The 19,356-nt window shown below is 51.3% G+C and overlaps 1 protein-coding gene across 23 annotated transcripts in view; it reads left to right on the top strand.

Annotated features, from left to right (window-relative positions):
• The window catches only part of ABCB9 (ATP binding cassette subfamily B member 9), a 47,610-nt gene extending 29,263 nt beyond the window's left edge, over nucleotides 1–18,347 (top strand). For 11 of the 23 annotated variants that reach the window (XM_054663774.2, XM_054663776.2, XM_016924507.4 and 8 more), the window contains 6 exons: nucleotides 1,117–1,245; nucleotides 4,627–4,815; nucleotides 5,338–5,511; nucleotides 10,070–10,229; nucleotides 13,177–13,313; nucleotides 17,158–18,347. In XM_054663774.2, the coding sequence (XP_054519749.2) occupies nucleotides 1,117–1,245; nucleotides 4,627–4,815; nucleotides 5,338–5,511; nucleotides 10,070–10,229; nucleotides 13,177–13,313; nucleotides 17,158–17,418 (1,050 nt within the window). In that variant the 3' untranslated portion in view covers nucleotides 17,419–18,347. Of the gene's footprint in view, nucleotides 1–1,116; nucleotides 1,246–4,626; nucleotides 4,816–5,337; nucleotides 5,512–10,069; nucleotides 10,230–13,176; nucleotides 13,314–15,756; nucleotides 15,909–17,157 lie in introns of all 23 variants that reach the window. The other 12 variants (XM_054663781.2, XM_054663780.2, XM_063785216.1 and 9 more) reach the window with 3 other exon arrangements.
• Nucleotides 18,348–19,356: the final 1,009 nt, after the last annotated feature.

Genomic DNA, 19,356 nt, shown 5'->3' with positions numbered 1-19,356 from the left:
AAAGTGCTGGGATTACAGGCGTGAGCCACCGCGCCCTGCTGAGAATCTTTCCCAGAAGCAAGGCTGCCCCTCTCCCAGTCACCTGGCATGGGGTGGCAGGGTGGGAGCTTTCTTTTCCCAGCTGGGGAAACATCCTTGCTGAGGTGGGGAGTCAGCAGGTCCCTAGGCCACTTTCGGGCAGGTCTCATGTCACAGCCACACACACTCCCGACAGTGTCTGGCACACTCCCGGGAGTGAGTCACAGCCTCTCCTTGGAGGATGGGGAGCACTTGGATCATGTCACTGCTACACTGGACACACATGGGAGGTAGGCAGGTCAGGGCATAGCTGCGGAGGAATGAGGAGAGTTTGGAGTGAGAGGGAGGAGGGAGCTGGTGGTCTACAGGGGAGCCAGGGGAAAGAGGATATCTGGGACTTCCTGGTGCTGCCACCTCCCAAAAGTATCAGCCAAGGAGGAGAGGAGGGGCTGAGGTCCAGCTCAGCTGGCTGAGCCTCTTAGCAATCCGTCTGCTGGCAGGGGGTGCCTTTGCAGCTTCCACCAAGGCACGGTGGTCCAGACAGCAGCCTAGTTCTGGCTGGGCGTGAGGAGGACAGATGGAGTCCCTGACTAGGGTGTGGGCTGCCATGGGTACTCAGACTCCACTCCCTTCCCAGATGCCCCCCAGGCACAGGAGGAAGGCATGGGCGCCCCCATCACAGCCCCTTCTTCACAGAACCCCACTGGGGGAGGAGACAGAGAGCTCACTGTGTGACCTTAGCCAGGGCACTTGCCCTCTCTGAGTCATGCTCTTCCCCATGAGGAGGACAAATAGTTCCCAGGTGGCCAAGCTGAGGAGCCTGGGGGTGGCATGTGTGTGCCAGGACCTCACAAAGAAAGCCTTGTTCTGTGGCCAAGCCCACAGCCTGCTCCAGCTGGAGGCCTCTGTAGGGAAATGCTCGGGGCAGGGGAAGGCATGAGTGACAAGCCTTGGAAGACACCCCTGCCAACGGCCGGCATTTCAGTTTGTGGCTGGGTCTGCCCTCACCTCCCCCTGCAGCCTGGGATGGGTCAGGGAATGGGGATGGTGGGGGATCTAAGGTCCCCCCGACCCACATCCCCTCTCCCTCTGCCCCAGCTCACACTGCTGGTGGTCCAGGTCAGCATCCTCTACTACGGGGGCCACCTTGTCATCTCGGGCCAGATGACCAGCGGCAACCTCATCGCCTTCATCATCTACGAGTTTGTCCTGGGAGATTGTATGGAGGTGAGAGACCAGTGTGTCCGGGGATCCAGAGAGAAGGGAGGAGTTTGGGGAAGAGGGATCTTAACAGGGTGGGGGCGGGGCTCCAGGGACTCTGACAATGTGGTATTTCTCTCTAAGGTAAGTAGGGGAGACAGCATGATCATATCAAGAATGATGATACTAGGCAGGGCGTGGTGGCTCACGCCTATAATCCCAGAACTTTGGGAGGCGGAGGCAGGTGGATCACTTGAGGTCAGGAGTTCGAGACCAGCCTGGCCAACATGGTGAAACCCCATCTCTACTGAAAACACAAAAATTAGCCAAGCGTGTTGGTGGGTACCTGTAATCCCAGCTACTTGAGAGGAGAATTGCTTGAACCCTGGAGGCAGAGGTTGCAGTGAGCTAAGATCGCACCACTGCACTCCAGCCTGGGTGACAGAGCGAGACTCCGTCTCGATAAATAAATAGGCAAGCCGAGTATGGTGGCATGTGCCTGTAATCCCAGGTCCTCAGGAGGCTGAGGCTAGAGAATCGCTTGAGCCTGGGAGGTCAAGGCCGCAGTGAGCCGTGATCACGCCACTGCACTCCAGGCTGGACGACAGAGAGAGACCGTGTCTCAAAAAGAAAGAAAGGGCCAGGTGCGGTGGCTCACACCTCAGGAGGCCGAGGCAGGAGAATCGCTTGAACCTGGGAGGCAGAGGTTACAGTGAGCCAAGATCGCGCCACTGCACTCCAGCCTGGGCAACCAAAGCGGAACTCCATCTCAAAAAAAACAAAAGAAAGAAAGAATGATAATACTACCAACAAGTGACAGCAACACCCTTTAGGGACAGAGGTGATTTCAGAAAATGGTTTTAACAGCTCTGTGAGAAATTGAAGTGATGAAAAGAAAACTGAACCTGAGCGGTGGAGTGACTCGTCCACCACATTTGCTCGGGAACGGGGCTCAGGGCCAGCCAGGCCTGACTTCCTCCCAGCCTACTTCCAGTGTAGTGCCTCGGAAATGCAAGGGTGTTTTAGATTGTCTTGATTTTGGTTTCCGCACAAGCAGATCCTGAGACAGAATTGGCGTGCAACGGATTTGTTTGGGAGGTGATCTCAGGAAACGGGGGTGGGAGTGGAAAGTGAGACGTGGAAGGAAGGAAGTCAGCAGAGTGAGTGGTGGAGCCAGTTACCAGTGTGGGCAACTGAGGTGGGATCCTTCTAGCGGACAGGGTAGGACACCAGCACCAGAGTCATCCCATCTGAGGGCCAGGGAGCTGGGGTGTTTACACCCAAGCTGCCATCAGCCATTGCTCAAGGTCAGCCTGGAGTGAGGGTGTTAATTCTCTTGTCTGCCCCGCTCCCACAAAAAAGCCCGCAGCCCGCAGGCAGTAAGAGGTTGGGCCTTTGTGTGCTGCGCTGACAAAGGCTCAAGGATGTTGGTGGGGTGTTCCTAGCATCTGCTACTCAGGCCGTTGCATCTGCTGGAGAATCACACCTGCCGTATTATTTGACTCAGCAGTAAATCTGCCCCTAGGAATCCATGCTTCAAGAGTACTCACAGCAGTGGGCGAAGATGTATGTCCAGAGATGTTCAGTGCAGTGTTGTTTATTTATTATCATTACTATTTGAGACAGTCTCACATTGTCACCCAGGCTGGGGTGCAGTGGTGCTTTCATGACTCACTGCAGCCTTGACCTCCTGGACTCAAGTGATCTTCCCACCTTAGCCACTTGAGTAGCTGGGGTTACAGTCACATGCCACCACACCCAGCTAATGTTTTTCTTTTTAGGTTTTTTTTTTTTTTTTTTTTTTTTGAGATGGAGTCTTGCTCTGTCGCCCAGGCTGGAGTACAGTGGTGCAATCTTGGCTCACTGCAACCCCTGCCTCCCAGGTTCAAGCTATTCTCCTGCCTCATCCTCCCCAGTAGCTGGGACTACAGGCATGCACCACCATGCCCGGCTAATTTTTGTACTTTTAGTAGGGAGGGGGTTTCACCATGTTGGCCAGGCTGATCTCGAACTTCTGACCTCAAATGATCCGCCTGCCTCCGCCTCCCAAAGTGCTGGGATTACAGGCGTGAGCCACTGTGCCCGGCCAGCTCTGGGGTTTTAGGTGTTTACTACCGGCTGTTGCTGTTGTCTTCACAGTAACAGGACACAGATGCTGATATCACCCCCTTATCACCAATGAGGACATTCAGAACCTAAGAGCCTGAACTCAGGAGACAGATGGGCCTGGATTCAAATCCTGGCTCTACCACTTCTAGGCTCTGTGACCTGGGCCAAGTTACTTAAGCCCTCTGTGCCTGAGATTCCTCATCAGTAAAAAAGGAGATAATGTTAGAACCTACCTCCTAACATACAGAGCATGCTTGGCCGGATGCAGTGGCCCACACCTGTAATCCCAGCACTTTGGGAGGCTGAGGCAGGCGGATTCCTTGAGCTCAGAAGTTCGAGACCAGCCTGGGCAACATGGTGCCACCCCGTTTCTACTGAAAATACAAAAAATTAACTGGGCTTAGTAGTGGCTCATGCCTGTGGTCCCAGCTACTCAGGAGTCTGAGGTTGGAGAATTGCTTGAACCCGGGAGGCAGAAGTTGCAGTGAGCAAGATCACACCACTGCACTCCAGCCTGGGTGACAGAGTGAGACCCTCCTCTCAAAAAAAATAAATAGAAAGAGAATACTTAAGAAAATGGGCCGTTATTATGATTTACATTCATATTCTATGTATTTTTACCCAAGGAGAATATATTTATTTATAGTACACATTAAGACCCATTTTGAAAATTGAAATCAAGCCATGTCTGGTGACTCATGCCTATAATCCCAGCACTTTGGGAGGGTGAGGTGGGCGGATCACTTAAGGTCAGGAGTTTGAGACCAGCCTGGCCAGCGTGGTGAAACCCTGTCTCTACTAAAAATACAAATATTAGCTGGGCGTGGTGGCAAGTACCTGTAATCCCAGCTACTCTGGAGGCTGAGGCAGGAGAATCACTTGGCTTGGGAGGCGGAGGGTGCAGTGAGCCAAGATTGCACCAATGCACTCCAGCCTGGGCGACAGAGGGAGACTCCATCTTAAAAAAAAAAAAAAAAAAAAAGCTATGCTATCGCAATTGAAAGACCAAGGCTGGATTCCCACTGTGCCACACCCCTGCCGGTTCCTTCGCTTCCATCTGCTCCTGTGGGGATGATGGCACCCACTCAGCTGGATGGCCGGTAGAGTGCTAGTGATGCTGCTGTCCTCAGCTCCCCTTACTGTCGTTATCTAATGCACCAGTGGGTGGTCAGGTGGCCTCCTGCATCTCCCCGCCAGAACTCCTTGCTTTCTCTATACCTGCCTCATCTCTCTAGTAGCAGGGGTGGGTCCCAGGAGTCGGGTATCGGTGGGACAGGAACGCGTGTCTCCTCTCCCCAGTCCGTGGGCTCCGTCTACAGTGGCCTGATGCAGGGAGTGGGGGCTGCTGAGAAGGTGTTCGAGTTCATCGACCGGCAGCCGACCATGGTGCACGATGGCAGCTTGGCCCCCGACCACCTGGAGGGCCGGGTGGACTTTGAGAATGTGACCTTCACCTACCGCACTCGGCCCCACACCCAGGTCCTGCAGGTGAGGGCGCGGCTTGAGGCCTGCCAGAATCAGCCTTTCCGTCACCCCATTTCTGGTGCACCTCCTATACACCAGGCTGTGGCAGGGCAGCTGGGAATATGTCAGGCAAGATCATTGCCCTCCAGGAGTTTTGGGCTCCAGTTGGGGAAGACAGATTCTTAACAGAATGATTCCAGATAATAAGTGCTAGAAAGAAAATAGATCAGGGTGCTGTGGTAGGGATGGTCCATGGGAATGGTGGTAACAGTCAAGAAGGGGTTCTTGGAGGAGGTGACATTTGAGGTGAGACCTCACCAGGGGCCTCCCTGCAGAGAGAACATTCCAGACAGAGGAAACAGCAAATCTCAAGGTGCTTCCAAGTCCTAGTGTCTTAGAAAGAACGTTTAGGGGCCAGCAGTGCCCAAGCGAGGGAGAGGCACATGGGGTGGGCTGGGAAGGGCACCCACCTGTGTCCAAGGTCAGGGCATCCAGTCCTGGGACCTGAGCCAATAACCCCACACTGTGCCTGTGTGTTCTTTGCAGAATGTCTCCTTCAGCCTGTCCCCCGGCAAGGTGACGGCCCTGGTGGGGCCCTCGGGCAGTGGGAAGAGCTCCTGCGTCAACATCCTGGAGAACTTCTACCCCCTGGAGGGGGGCCGGGTGCTGCTGGACGGCAAGCCCATCAGCGCCTACGACCACAAGTACTTGCACCGTGTGGTATGTGCACGGGCCTGGGCCACACTCCTCCGCCCTTTCTGCATCTAACCGTGTTTCTTGTGAGCTGTAACAGGTGTGGAAGAGGGCACTAGAGATAAATGGACAGTTCAAAGAATTATCACCAATTACAATGCCCTCCTAGAGAAACAGAACATTCTTGTCCAGACGTGGTGGCTCACACCTGTAATCCCAGCACTTTGGGAGGCCAAGGAGGGTGGACTGCTTGAGCTCAGGAGTTCAAGACCAGCATGGCCAACATGGCGAAACCCCATCTCTACTAAAAATACAAAAATTAGCCGGGTGTGGTGGCACATGCCTGTAATCTCAGCTCCTCAGGAGGCTGAGGCACGAGAATCACTTGAACCCGGGAGGTAGAGGTTGCAGTGAGCCGAGATTGGGCCACTGCACTGCAGCCTGGGCAACAGAATAAGACTCTGTCTCATGAAAAAAAAGAAATAGAACATTCTGGCACTCCAGAAGCCTCCTACCCCCCGCCATGTGTCCCTTCTCTTTCCCCAAGAAGTAATGTGTTGACTTCTAGAGTCTTCATGCTCTTGCTTTTCATTGGTTCTGCCATCTCTGTGTGTACCCCTGAGCTCTGTGCTGCCTGCTCGGAACTTCATCTGGGTAGAATCGTGATTGGTGTGTGGATTAGTTTGTGTCTTGTGTCTCCCACTCGACATTGTGAGTCATCCAGGTTGAGGCTGGGGACAGAGTTCATTCATTTTCATTGCTGGGTGGTAACCCACTATACATATGTTTATCACAATTATTTATGCATTCTGGGTATTTGGGTTGTTTCCCTTTATTTTTGTTTTTTGAGATGAGTCTTGCTCTGTTGCCCAAGCTGGAGTGCAGTGGTGCGATCTCAGCTGACTGCAGCCTCCGCCTCCCGGGTTCAAGCTATTCTCCTATCTCAGCCCCGCTAGTAGCTGGGATTACAGGAGTGCGTCACCATGCCTGACTAATTTTTGTATTTTTAGTACAGACAGGGTTTCACCGTGTTGCCCAGGCTGGTCTCGAACCCTTGACCTCAGGTGATCAGCCTGCCTTGGCCTCCCAAAGTGTTAGGTTTATAGGCGTGAGCCACCGTGCCTTGCTGGGTTGTTTCCCTTTGTATTTTATTTTATTTATTTATTTATTTTTATTTTTATTTTTTTTTGGAGACGGAGTCTCGCTCTGTCGCCCAGGCTGGAGTGCAGTGGCACGATCTCGGCTCATTGCAAGCTCCACCTCCCGGGTTCACGCCATTCTCCTGCCTCAGTCTCCTGAGTAGCTGGGACTACAGGTGCACACCACAACGCCTGGCTAATTTTTTGTATTTTTAGTAGAGACGGCATTTCACCATGTTAGCCAGGATGGTCTCGATCTCCTGACCTCGTGATCCACCCGCCTCGGCCTCCCAAAGTGCTGGGATTACAGGCGTGAGCCACTGCACCTGGCCTATTTTTATTTTTTTGAGAAAGGGTCTCCCTCTGTTGCCCAGGCTGGAGTGCAGTGGCACAGTCACAACTTACTGCAGCCTCAGAGTCCTGTGCTCAAGTCATCCTCCCACCTCAGCCTCCCAAGTAGCTGGGACTGCAGGCACATGCCACTATGCCCAGCTAATTTTATTTTTTTGTAGACATGTGGTCTCACCATGTTGCCCAGGCTGATCTCAAACACCTGGCCTCAAGTGACCCTCCTGCCTCAGCCTCCCAAAGTGCTGGGATGACAGGTGTGAGCCTCTGCCCCCGGCCTGTTTTTCAGTTTTGTTTTGTTTTACCATTACCAAAAATACCAGTGTGGGATGTGGACAATTTTGTCTATGTTTTCTGTTGTACATGAGTATGTTCTCCCAAGGTATAATCCTAAGAGTAGAAAGCTTGGTGATAGTGGATGTACATCCCCAACTGCCGTAGTTTCTGTCACAACAGCTATCCCCAGGTGGTTATACCAATTTACATTTTACAATTTACATTCTACTAGCAGTGAAGGAGAGTTTCAGCTGTTCCACATTTAGGTCATCTCCAGTACTCAAAATAGGCTATTCATGACTGGACAGTTTTTAGTAATCCTTTCAGGAAAGGAACCGTAACACCTGTCCCTGTGCTGGCCTAAGAGCAGGGATGCCCTGGATGGTTGCTCAGGTTGTGCACTGTCCAAGAAATATAAACTATTAAGGGAGCACCGTTTACATCATCAACATAAATTATGTGAAAGCCTGAGTGTTGGCACAGAGATTCCAGAACTCCTAGCCAAGTTCTAGATGGTGGTGAGGGCTATGGGTTGTGAAATCTGCCCACACCATGTGCATGTAACCAGAGGTAGATTGTTGTGAAATGGTGCCAAGTGGGAGGCCACCAGGCTGCTGCTCACCAAAGTTTTAGAAGAGCCCCCTGGGCAGAGCCGTTCACACTTTGCGGTAGGTACCACGCTTCGATTATCAGACACCTAACATTGTCAGTCCTGAATTTTTGCTAACTGGTGAGAATGTAGTGGTAGCTTATTGTGGTCTTTTGTGTTTTCCTGATGACTGAAGATATTAAACACCTTTTCATATATTGGCAATTTGGTTTTCCTTCTTCATGAATAGCCTCTCTTAATTATTTATTTATGTACTTTTTCTTTTCTTTTTTTTTTTTTAAGATGGAGTCTCGCTCTGTCGCACAGGCTAGAGTGCTGTGGCATGATCTCGGCTCACTGCAACTTCTTCCTCCTGGGTTCAAGCGATTTTCCTGCCTCAGCTTCCCAAGTAGCTGGGACTACAGGCACATACCACCACACCCGGCTAATTTTTTGTAGTTTCAGTAGAGACAAGGTTTCACCATGTTGGCCAGGCTGGTCTCGAACTCCTGACCTCAAGTGATCCACCCGCCTTGGCCTCCCAAAATGCTGGGAGTGAGCCATGGCTCCTGGCCTATTTATGTACTTTTTGTTTGAGATAGGATCTCACTCTGTCACCCAGGCTGGAATGTGGTGGTGTGATCATGGTTCACTGCAGCCACGACCTCCTGGTCTCAAGCAATCCTCCCACATCAGCCTCCTGAGGGACTATAGGTGCACACCACCACATCTGGTCAATTTTTTTTTTTTTTTTTTTTGAGATGGAGTTTTGCTCTTGTTGCCCAGGCTGGAGTACAATGGCACGATCTCAGCTCACCACATCCTCCGCCTCGAGGGTTCAAGCGATTCTCCTGCCTCATCCTCCTGAGTAGCTGGGATTACAGGCATGCACCACCACACCCGGCTAATTTTTTATTTTTAGTAGAGACAGAGTTTCTCCATGTTGGTCAGGCTGGTCTCAAACTCTTGACCTCAGGTGATCCGCCCACCTTGGCCTCCCAAAGTGCTAGGATTACAGGCATGAGCCACCATGTACACCTGGCCAATTTTTAATTATTTTGTAGAGACGGGTTCTCACTGTGTTGCTCAGGCTGATCTCAAACTCCTGGGCTCAAGCCATCCTCCCACCTTAGCCTCCCAAACTGTTGGTGTTACAGGTGTGAACCACCATGCCTGGCCTCTATTTTTAAATTTAAAATGTTAATTTCTATAAACATAAAACAATAAAATGCTACAAGCTAATCATATTCTCACAGTTGTAATGAATCTTGTAACTAAGACATGAATGTTCCCCTCCACCTTACCTTTTGAATTCCACCACATGGAGGTAGCCAGTGTTAACAGTTTAGTAAATATCCTTTTCAATGTGTTTCCTATCTTTATAGAAATATATCAATATATGAAGGTACACGTTTATAATTTTTTTAAACAAAAATAGAATCATGCTGTGTATATGTATCTATTACAATTCAGTTTTAAGGATGCACTGTCACTATTTAACCAATCCCCATTTATGGACACCTAGATTGTTTCCATTTTAATTTAATTAATTAACTAATTAACTTTTGCTACTTATGGTGTTGCAATGATATCTTCCATACTATATATTTTTTTCATTTTGTAGATATGGGGTCTTGCTGTGTTGCCCAGGCTGGTCTTGAACTCCTAGACTAAAGCCATTCTTCTGCCTCTGCCTCCCTAAGTGCTGGGATTACAGGCATGAGCCACCAGGCCTGGCCATACTATTATTTTTGTAGGCCCAGATTCCTGAAACTGGAATCTAGAGATGATAGCTCCTTTAAATTGTTCTCTTAGAAGGGAGGGGACCACCGCCAGGGCAGTCTGTGTGACCTGGAGCCCTGCTGTGGCCTCTTGCTTCCTGAGATGGGCAGACTCATTCACAGCAACATTCTATATTCTATCCCTCTTTCTTTTTTTCAGGACAGGGATGGCCAGTGAGCTTTCTCTTAGAGGTCAGGGAACTTGGCTTATCCCAGAGCAGCAAATGTAGCCGGCCCCAGTTTGCTGATTAGGGGAGGCTGTGAGGGCTTGTGGGTACAGGCGGGAGTCGCTGTTGGGGAAGAAGAGAGGCAGCTCAGTGCAGTCACTGGGCCCTGATCAGGTTTCAGGCCTGAGACTGCTGGTGTCTCCAGGCCCCAGGCAGCAAGGCTGCTGGGGACAGCTGGATGAACACATTCCTGGCCTCTCATGCCCCATGCTCCCTCCTCTCCAGATCTCCCTGGTGAGCCAGGAGCCCGTGCTGTTTGCCCGCTCCATCACGGATAACATCTCCTATGGCCTGCCCACTGTGCCTTTCGAGATGGTGGTGGAGGCCGCGCAGAAGGCCAACGCCCACGGCTTCATCATGGAACTCCAGGACGGCTACAGCACAGGTGTGGAGCTGGGGGTGGCCCCTCTCCTGGGCCCACAGGGTCACCCTCAGGGACATAACCCTCTGGGTTAAGCACTGCCCCCTGCCACCTGCTTTTTTTTTTGTAGAGATGGGGTCCCGCTACATTACCCAGGCTAGACTCGAACCTCCTGGGTCAAGCAATCTTCCTGCAATCCCCAAAGTGCTGGGATTACAGGCATGAGCCACTGTGCTGTGACTCAGCAAAATATTTATTAAGTAAATTATTATAGAAGCCCATACACTGGAATATTATGCTGCTGGGAAAAAGAGGAAGTAGAAGAAGGGGGAGGAGGTGGAGGCGGAGGAGGAGGTGGAGGCAGAGGAGGAGGCAGCTCTCCATATAGCAGTATGGAAAGGTCACTGAGATAGGATGCTGAGTGAGAAGAGCCAGGTGCAGAGTATAAGGAGCTGGGTTTTTTTTTTTTCCTATTAAAGGACTGGGGAGATAGAAATAACATGTTCATATTTGCATAAAGAAACTAGACAAGGACATTTAAGCAACTAATGAAAGACGTTTTGGTGGGAGCAGGAGGGAACTGAAGAAAGAACTTAAACTTTTTATTATTTAGAGTTTTATATATTTTTAGTTTTTTTTGTTTTTGTTTTTGTTTTTTGAGGCAGGGGCTTGCTCTGTCACCCAGGTGGGAGTGCAGTGGCGTGATCACGGCTCACTGCAGCCTCAACCTCTTGGGCTCAAGCTATCCTTCCACCCCATTTTTTATTTTTGTTGTAGAGACGGGGTCTTGCTATGTTTCCCAGGCTGGTCTCAAATTCCTGGGCTCATGCAATCCTCCTGCCTCCCAAAGTGCTGGGATTACAGGCATGAGTCATTGTATCCAGCCTGTATTTTTAGATTTTTGAACCACACGAATAGCCCCTTTTCAATAATTAAATATATACAATGTATAGGGGGGTTGGGGAGATGTTGATCAAAAGATAAAAATTTTCCCTTAGGAATAAGGTCAAGAGACCTGTTGACTATAGTTTTTTGTTTGTTTGTGTTTTAATTGAGACAGTCTCACTCTGTCGCCCAGGCTGGAGTACAGTGGAGTAATCTTGCCTCACTGCAACCTCCGTCTCCCAGGTTCAAGCGATTCTCCTGCCTCAGCCTCCTGAGTAGCTGGGATTACAAGTGCCCACCACCACACCTTGCTAATTTTTTTTTGTATTGTTAGTAGAGATGGGGTTTCACTATTTTGGCCAGGCTGGTCTTGAACTCCTGACCTCAGGTGATCTGCCTGCCTTGGCTTCCCAAAGTGGTGGGATTTCAGGTGTGAGCCACTGTGTCTGGCCAGCTATATTTAGTAACAGTGTACTGTGTACTTGAAAATAGCTAAGAGAGTAGATTTTAAGTGTTCTCTCTTTAAAAAAGTGATAAATATGTGAGATAATGTATATGTTAACTGGCTTGATTTAGCTATTCCACAGTGTATATGTATTTCAAAGCATCACGTTGTACACCATTAAATACAAACTATTTTTACTTGTCAATTTAAAAGAATTTTTAAATTAAAATATACTAAATACACTAATTTTTTAAAAAATTACCTCGATATGAACTTAAGTAGTTCTAGTAATTAATTGATATAATAAATACATATTATTTTAGAATAGTGTTTTGAAATTCAGTAGAGGTGGTGGCTGTGCAACATTGTGAATGCACTAAATGCCACTGGATTATTCACTTTTTTTTTTTTTCCTTGAGATGGAGTCTCGCTCTGTCGCCCAGGCTGGAGTGCAGTGGCGCGATCTCGGCTCACGGCAACCTCTGCCTCCCGGGTTCAAGTGATTCTCTTGCCTCGGCCTCCCGAGTAGCTGGGATTACAGGCACGTGCCACCATACCCGGCTAATTTTGTGTATTTTTAGTAGAGACAGGGTTTCACCATGTTAGCCAGGATGGTCTCAATCTCCTGACCTTGTGACCCGCCCACCTTGGTTGGCCTCCCAAAGTGCTGGGAGCCACCGTGCTCAGCCCAGATTATTCACTTTACCATGGTTATGTTTATGTTATGTCAGTTTCATCTCAATGAAAGAAAAATGAAATAATAAAGAGCTGGTGGCGTGGCCAGGTGCAGTGGCTCATGTCTGTAATCCCAGCACTTTGGAGGCCAAGGCAAGAGGATCGCTTGAGGCCAGGGGTTTGAGAACAGCTTGGGCAATGTAGTGAGACCCCACCTCTACAGAAAAATATTTTAAGTTAGCCAGGTGTGGTGGCATGCACCTGTAGTCTCAGTTACTCAGAAGGCTGAGGCTGGAGGATTGCTTGAACCCAGAAGTTTGAGGCTACAGTAAGCAGTGATTGTACTACTGCACTCTAGCGTGGGTGAGAGAGTGAGACCCTGTCTCTAAAATAATAATAATTGATTGACTCAATTTCCTATTGATGGACATTTGAGTCTATTTGTTTTATTTTTTGCAATAACAGCGCTGTGGGTCACAGGTGACCTGTGTCTATATTGTTGTGCATGGGAGGAAGTCGGTCCATGGGGAAAATTGGTCCAGGTGGGCTTGCTGGGCCACAGGCCACACATCTGTGGTGAATACACACAACTTTTGCACTGCACAGACTCATAGACCCAGGGTTATTGCTGCAGCTCTTCAAGCCATGGGGCTCGCTCCAACTCCCCTTCTCCAGGAAGACGGGTGAGGGCCTGTCTCCCTGCAGCCTCACCTGCACTGTGTGCTATCAGATGTTTGGGTTTCTGCCAAATGAATGAGTGAAAATTGGTAACTTGCTATCAATTTGCATGTAGGCTTAATCTGCATGCCCCTTATGAGTTGGGTGGGGGGAACATCATTTCATGAGCTTTCAAGCTGTGGGTTCCAGCCCGCCCTTTCCACAGCTGCAGGGCAGGGCCCCTCACTCTTCCCCGGGGCTGCCCGGCCTCACCCATTGCTAAATTGTCTCTGTGCCTCCACCATACAGAGACAGGGGAGAAGGGCGCCCAGCTGTCAGGTGGCCAGAAGCAGCGGGTGGCCATGGCCCGGGCTCTGGTGCGGAACCCCCCAGTCCTCATCCTGGATGAAGCCACCAGCGCTTTGGATGCCGAGAGCGAGTATCTGGTGAGTCACAGGGTGGTGGGCAATGCGGGGGCAGGAGCGGCTCCAGGTGGCCAGAGCCCCCATCGCCCAGCAGATGGATGCTGAGAAGAGACGGGCCCCAGGAGCTCTCCCAGACTATCAGCCTCCTGGGCTGGTGAATTCCTGGTGTTGAGAGTGGGGAGCTAGGAGCCACTCTGGACCCAGCCTCCAGGCTCCAGGCAGAGCTGTATGGTGTGGGGCAAGAGAAGGCATCAAAATGGGGAGACCTGGGTCATGAGCGGTGGCTTACACCTGTAATCCCAGCACTTTGGGAGGCCGAAGCAGGTGGATCACCTGAGGTCAGGAGTTGGAGACCAGCCTGGCCAACATGGTGAAACCCCATCTCTACTAGAAATACAAAAACTAGCCAGGCGTGGTAGCACATGCCTATAATCCCAGCTACTTGGGAGGCTGAGGCAGGAGAATTGCTTGAACCTGGGAAGTGGAGGTTGCAGTCAGCCGAGATTGTGCCACTGCACTCCAGCCTGGGCGACAGAGCCAGACTCCATCTGGCTCAAACAGACAAAACAAAACAAAATAAAACAGGCCCAGTATGATGGCTCATGCCTATAATCCCAGCACTTTGGGAGGCCAAGGCAGGCGGATCACTTGAGGTCCGGAGTTCGAGACTAGCCTGGTCAATACAGTGAAACCCTGTCTCTACTAAAAATACAAAAATTAGCTGGGCATGGTGGTGCATGCCTGTAACCCCAGCTACTCGGGAGGCTGAGGCAGGAGACTCACTTGAACCCGGGAGATGGAGGTTGCAGTGAGCTGAGATTGTGCCACTGCACTCTGGCCTGGGCGACAGAGTGAGACTCCATCTACAAAAAAAAAAAAAAAAAAAAAAAAAAAGGCTGGGTGCAGTGGTTTATGCCTATAATCCCAGCACTTTGGGAGGCCGAGGCAGGTGGATCACCTGAGGTCAGGAGTTCAAGACCAGCCGGGCCAACATGGTGAAACTCCATCTCTACTAAAAATACAAAAGTCCGCCAGGTATGGTGGCAGGTGCCTGTAATCCTAGCTACTTGGGAGGCTGAGGCAGGAGAATAGCTTGAACCTGGGAAGCAGAGGTTGCAATGAGCCAAGATTGCACCACTGCACTCCAGCCTTGGCAACAGAGCGAGACTCCATCTCAAAAAACAAACAAACAAACAAACAAAAACAAAAAACAGAATGGGGATACCTGGATTAGCAGCTCCGTCCTACAGTTTATAACTGTGTGACCTCAAGCTAGTGCTTCCCCTCTGAGTCTCATTCTCACTGGTCAGGTGGGCCCAGTCATGTATTTGCAGATGGCTAGCAACCTCAGTCTATGCGCGGATTGATTCATTTGTTACACAGAGAGTTACTGAGCTCTTCTCAGGCACCAGGCACCGGCACCATTCTGGGGTTATCGTGGGCTAACTAGACAAAGACCCTTGTCTCCATGGTGTTTCCATTCCAGTGGGGAAGGCAGATAAGAAACAAGGAAGGCCAGGGGCGAGTGGCTCACACCTGTAATCCCAGCACTTTGGGAGGCCGAGGCCAGGCGGATCACAAAGTCAGGTGTTCGAGACCAGTCTGGCCAACATGGTGAAACCCTGTCTCTACTAAAAATACAAAAATTAGCTGGGTGTGGTGGTAGGCACCTGTAATCCCAGCTACTTGGGAGGCTGAGGCAGGAGAACAGCTTGAACCCAGGAGGCGGAGTTTGCAGTGAGCCAAGATCACATCACTGCACTCCAGCCTGGGCGACAGAGCGAGACTCCGTCTCAAAAAAAAAAAAAACAAGGAAACAAGCATGCGTTCACCCCGTGGCCTGTGCTACAAAGCAAATGAAAAAGTCTTGGGACACCAGGAGATTGGGAGGGGTCACCGTTGTCAAAGATAAACACAGCTGGGCGCTAGCAAAAGCCATGGAAAGAGATTTTATGCAGTAACTCCTGACAGTGGGGAAGGAGCTGTGTTCCATCCCAGTTTGGTGGTGATGGGCATTTTAAAGAGAGAATGAAGGGGTAGGGAGGGGAGCAGACAGAGGCCCCCATGAAAACTAAAAGCAAGCCCAGTGGACAGCCAAGAGGCCACCTGTGTCTAGCTGTCCATTTCAAGGGAATGGCTTTCAGGTCCTTAAGAGAGACACTTCTGAGATGCAGGAGATCACATACACATCTCAGAGGGACAGAGGAAGGAGTCACAGTTGTAAGCCCTTTTTAGTAAACACTCCAAGAAAAAGAGGTTGGGGCCAGTCAGCAGGTGTTGACTGAAACACAGCAAATTCTCCTGGCCAAGCTGAGCTTTCTCACACAGGCACTTGAATGGGGGCTGTGGTGATCCCAGGGATATGGCTTTCTGCTGCTAGAAGCCATACTAGAGTTTGGTTACTTAGCATAGCGGTTTGGATGGAGCCACCATGTGCCAAGAGTTCTGTGGTTCTCACCATTAGAACCAAGGCCATCAGATGCCATCTGAGCTGAGACATGAAAGAAAAGAAGCCAGTGGTGGAGAGTTCTGGAGGTAAGAACATGCCAGGAGGAAGGGTCAGCAGGTGCCAAGGCCCGGAGTGGAGAATGAGCTTGGCAAGTTCAAAGCCAAAAGGTCAGTGTGGCTGGTGGGTGGGGATTGAACGGAGAGGGGTAAGGACAAAGTTGCAGGGAGGCAAACTCCTCAGCCTCTACTACGGAGTTTGGATTGTTTGTAAAAATTAGTAGGCTTTATTTTTGTTGTTGTTGGTTTTTGTTTGTTTTGAGACAGGGCCTTGCTCTGTCACCCAGGCTGGCATGCAGTGGCACAATCACAGTTCTCCCGGGCTCAAGCAATCCTCCAACCTCCTAGCCTCCTGAGTAGCTGGGACTACAGCTGCACGCCACCACACACAGCTAATTTTTTATATTTTTTGCAGAGACAGGGTTTCTCCATGTTGCCCAGGCTGGTCTCAAACTCCTCAGCTCAAGGGATCTACCTGCCTTGGCCTCCCAAAGTGCTGGGATTACAGGTGTGAGCCACTGCTTCCAGTGGCTTTATTTTTTAGAGCAGTTTTAGGTTTAAAGAAAATTAAACAGAGGCTAGGTGTGGTGGCTCACACCTATAATCTTGGCACTTTAGGAAGCCAATGCGGGAGGATGGCTTGAGGCCAGGAGTTCAAGACCAGCCTGGGAAACAGTGGAACACCCGTCTCTACAAAAAAATACAAAAATTAGCTGGGCATGATAGTGCATGCCTGTGGTCCCAGCTACTTGGAAGGCTGAGGCAGGAGGATTCCTTGAGGCCAAGAGGTTGAGGATGCAGTGAGCTGCGATCGCGCCACTGCACTCCAGCCTGGGCCACAGAGAGAGACCCTGTCTCACAAAGAAAAAGGAGGGAGGCTGGTCACTTGAGGTCAGGAGTTCAAGACCAGCTTGGCCAACATAGTGAAACCCCACCTCTACTAAAAATACAAAACAAAATTAGCTGGGCATGATGGCATGCACCTGTAATCCCCTAGCTACTTGGGAAGCTGAGGCGTGAGAATCGATTGAACCCATGAGGCAGAGGTTGCAGTGAGCTGAGATCGCACCACTGCACTCCAGCCTGGGTGACAGCAAGACTTAAAAAAAAAAAAAAAAAAAAGGGGGAAGGGAAGGACCAGAAGGCTGGAAGGCCAGGGTAGAGCTGATCCCCCATTCACCAGGTGCCTCATTGTGTCTGGCCCTGAGCTGTCTCCCTTTAAGAAAAACCCAGGAAGCTGGCCATCGTTTGTGAACTGAGCCTCAGAGAGGTTAAGCATCAGCCCATAGGCAGTGGCATGAAGCACGGTTGCGGGTGGGGCGTCCGTGCCATGCAAGCCAGGCCCCCACTGTCCCCGCAGATCCAGCAGGCCATCCACGGCAACCTGCAGAAGCACACGGTACTCATCATCGCGCACCGGCTGAGCACCGTGGAGCACGCGCACCTCATTGTGGTGCTGGACAAGGGCCGCGTAGTGCAGCAGGGCACCCACCAGCAGCTGCTGGCCCAGGGCGGCCTCTACGCCAAGCTGGTGCAGCGGCAGATGCTGGGGCTTCAGCCCGCCGCAGACTTCACAGCTGGCCACAACGAGCCTGTAGCCAACGGCAGTCACAAGGCCTGATGGGGGGCCCCTGCTTCTCCCAGTGGGGCAGAGGCCCCAGTGCCTGCCTGGCAGATGTGCCCACAGAGGCCCCCGGTGGCCCCCAGCTGCCCTCTGAGCCCAGGCCTGCAGCACTGAAGGACGACCTGCCATGTCCCATGGATCACCGCTTCCTGCATCTTGCCCCTGGTCCCTGCCCCATTCCCAGGGTACTCCTTACCCCTGCTGCCCTGAGCCAACGCCTTCACGGACCTCCCTAGCCTCCTAAGCAAAGGTAGAGCTGCCTTTTTAAACCTAGATCTTACCAGGGTTTTTACTGTTTGGTTTGAGGCACCCCAGTCAACTCCTAGATTTCAAAAACCTTTTTCTAATTGGGAGTAATGGCGGGCACTTTCACCAAGATGTTCTAGAAACTTCTGAGCCAGGAGTGAATGGCCCTTCCTTAGTAGCCTGGGGGATGTCAAGAGACTAGGCCTCTCCCCTTTACCCCTCCAGAGAAGGGGCTTCCCTGTCCCGGAGGGAGACACGGGGAACGGGATTTTCCATCTCTCCCTCTTGCCAGCTCTGTGAGTCTGGCCAGGGCGGGTAGGGAGCGTGGAGGGCATCTGTCTGCCATCGCCCGCTGCCAATCTAAGCCAGTCTCACTGTGAACCACACGAAACCTCAACTGGGGGAGTGAGGGGCTGGCCAGGTCTGGAGGTGCCTCAGGGGTGCCCCCAGCCCGGCACCCAGCGCTTTCGCCCCTCGTCCACCCACCCCTGGCTGGCAGCCTCCCTCCCCACACCCGCCCCTGTGCTCTGCTGTCTGGAGGCCACGTGGATGTTCATCAGATGCGTTCTCTTCTGTCTTTGGTGGATGGGATGGTGGCAAAGCCCAGGGTCTGGCTTTGCCAGAGGTTGCAACATGTTGGGAGAACCCGGTCAATAAAGTGTACTACCTCTTACCCCTAACCTCTGACTTCTACTTGGGCCAACTGCCTCATCGCCCGGTTAGGTTTTTCCACCAGACCACGGCTCTCCTCTCAGCCCTCTCTGGTGGAGTTGCAGAGAGACTTTGGGTGGTCCAGGGCCTCCCCCTGTGTCTGGGAGCCCCATCTGCACTCCTCCCATCCCAGGGTCTCTGGTGTAGACATTCCTGTCTGCCTGTCTCCACGGGGATTGCGTAGGGGGATAGAGACGTTGCCTTGAAATCCCAGGGGCCTCTGTGCTTCCCGGGACAGCTGAACTGAGGCCCAACAAATGCCACCTGTTCTTTTCCATCGGGGCCCAGGCACCCGACACCCACCCCAATCCATGCAGCAGAGAAATATTACCCAGCAGGACAGCTCAATCAGCAGGGAGGTTTGGGCCCGGACACAGGGAGACCCCTGCGGTGGCTATTCTTACTTGCTGAATTGTGAAGAAGTCTGGGGTCCCAGGAGGAGGGCTCTGTGCCAACTGGTAGAGTAGTATTTCAATTTTTTTTTTTTTTTTTGAGACAGAGCCTTGCTCTGTCACCCAGGCTGGAGTGCAGTGGCACAATCTTGGCTTACTACAACCTCCACCTTCCGAGTTCAAGCGATTCTCCTGCCTCAGCCTCCTGAGTAACTGGGACTACAGGCACCCACCACCACACCCGGCTCATTTTTGTATTTTTAGTAAAGATGGGTTTCACTGTGTTGGCCAGGCTGGTCTCAAACTCCTAACCTCAGATGGGCTGCCCACCTCGGCCTCCCAAAGTGCTGGGATTATAGGCGTGAGCCACCGCGCCTGGCCAGCCTTGTCTTTCTCTTATAAAAGCACTTGTCATTGGATTTAGAGGCCAGTAGATAATCCGGGCTGATGTCATCTAGAGGTCCTTTGCATCTGCAAAGACCCTTTTTTCCAAATACGGTCACTTCACAGGTTCAGGGGTTTGACAAGGGAAGCTTTTGGGGGCCACCACTCAGCCTGCTACAGAGGGGAACTTGCAACCTTGGTT

This window comes from Pan troglodytes, chromosome 10 (assembly GCF_028858775.2).
Source record: "Pan troglodytes isolate AG18354 chromosome 10, NHGRI_mPanTro3-v2.0_pri, whole genome shotgun sequence".
NCBI lineage: Eukaryota > Metazoa > Chordata > Mammalia > Primates > Hominidae > Pan > Pan troglodytes.
Note: the sequence above shows the minus strand (reverse complement) of the source record. Positions and strands in the feature narration are given on the sequence as shown.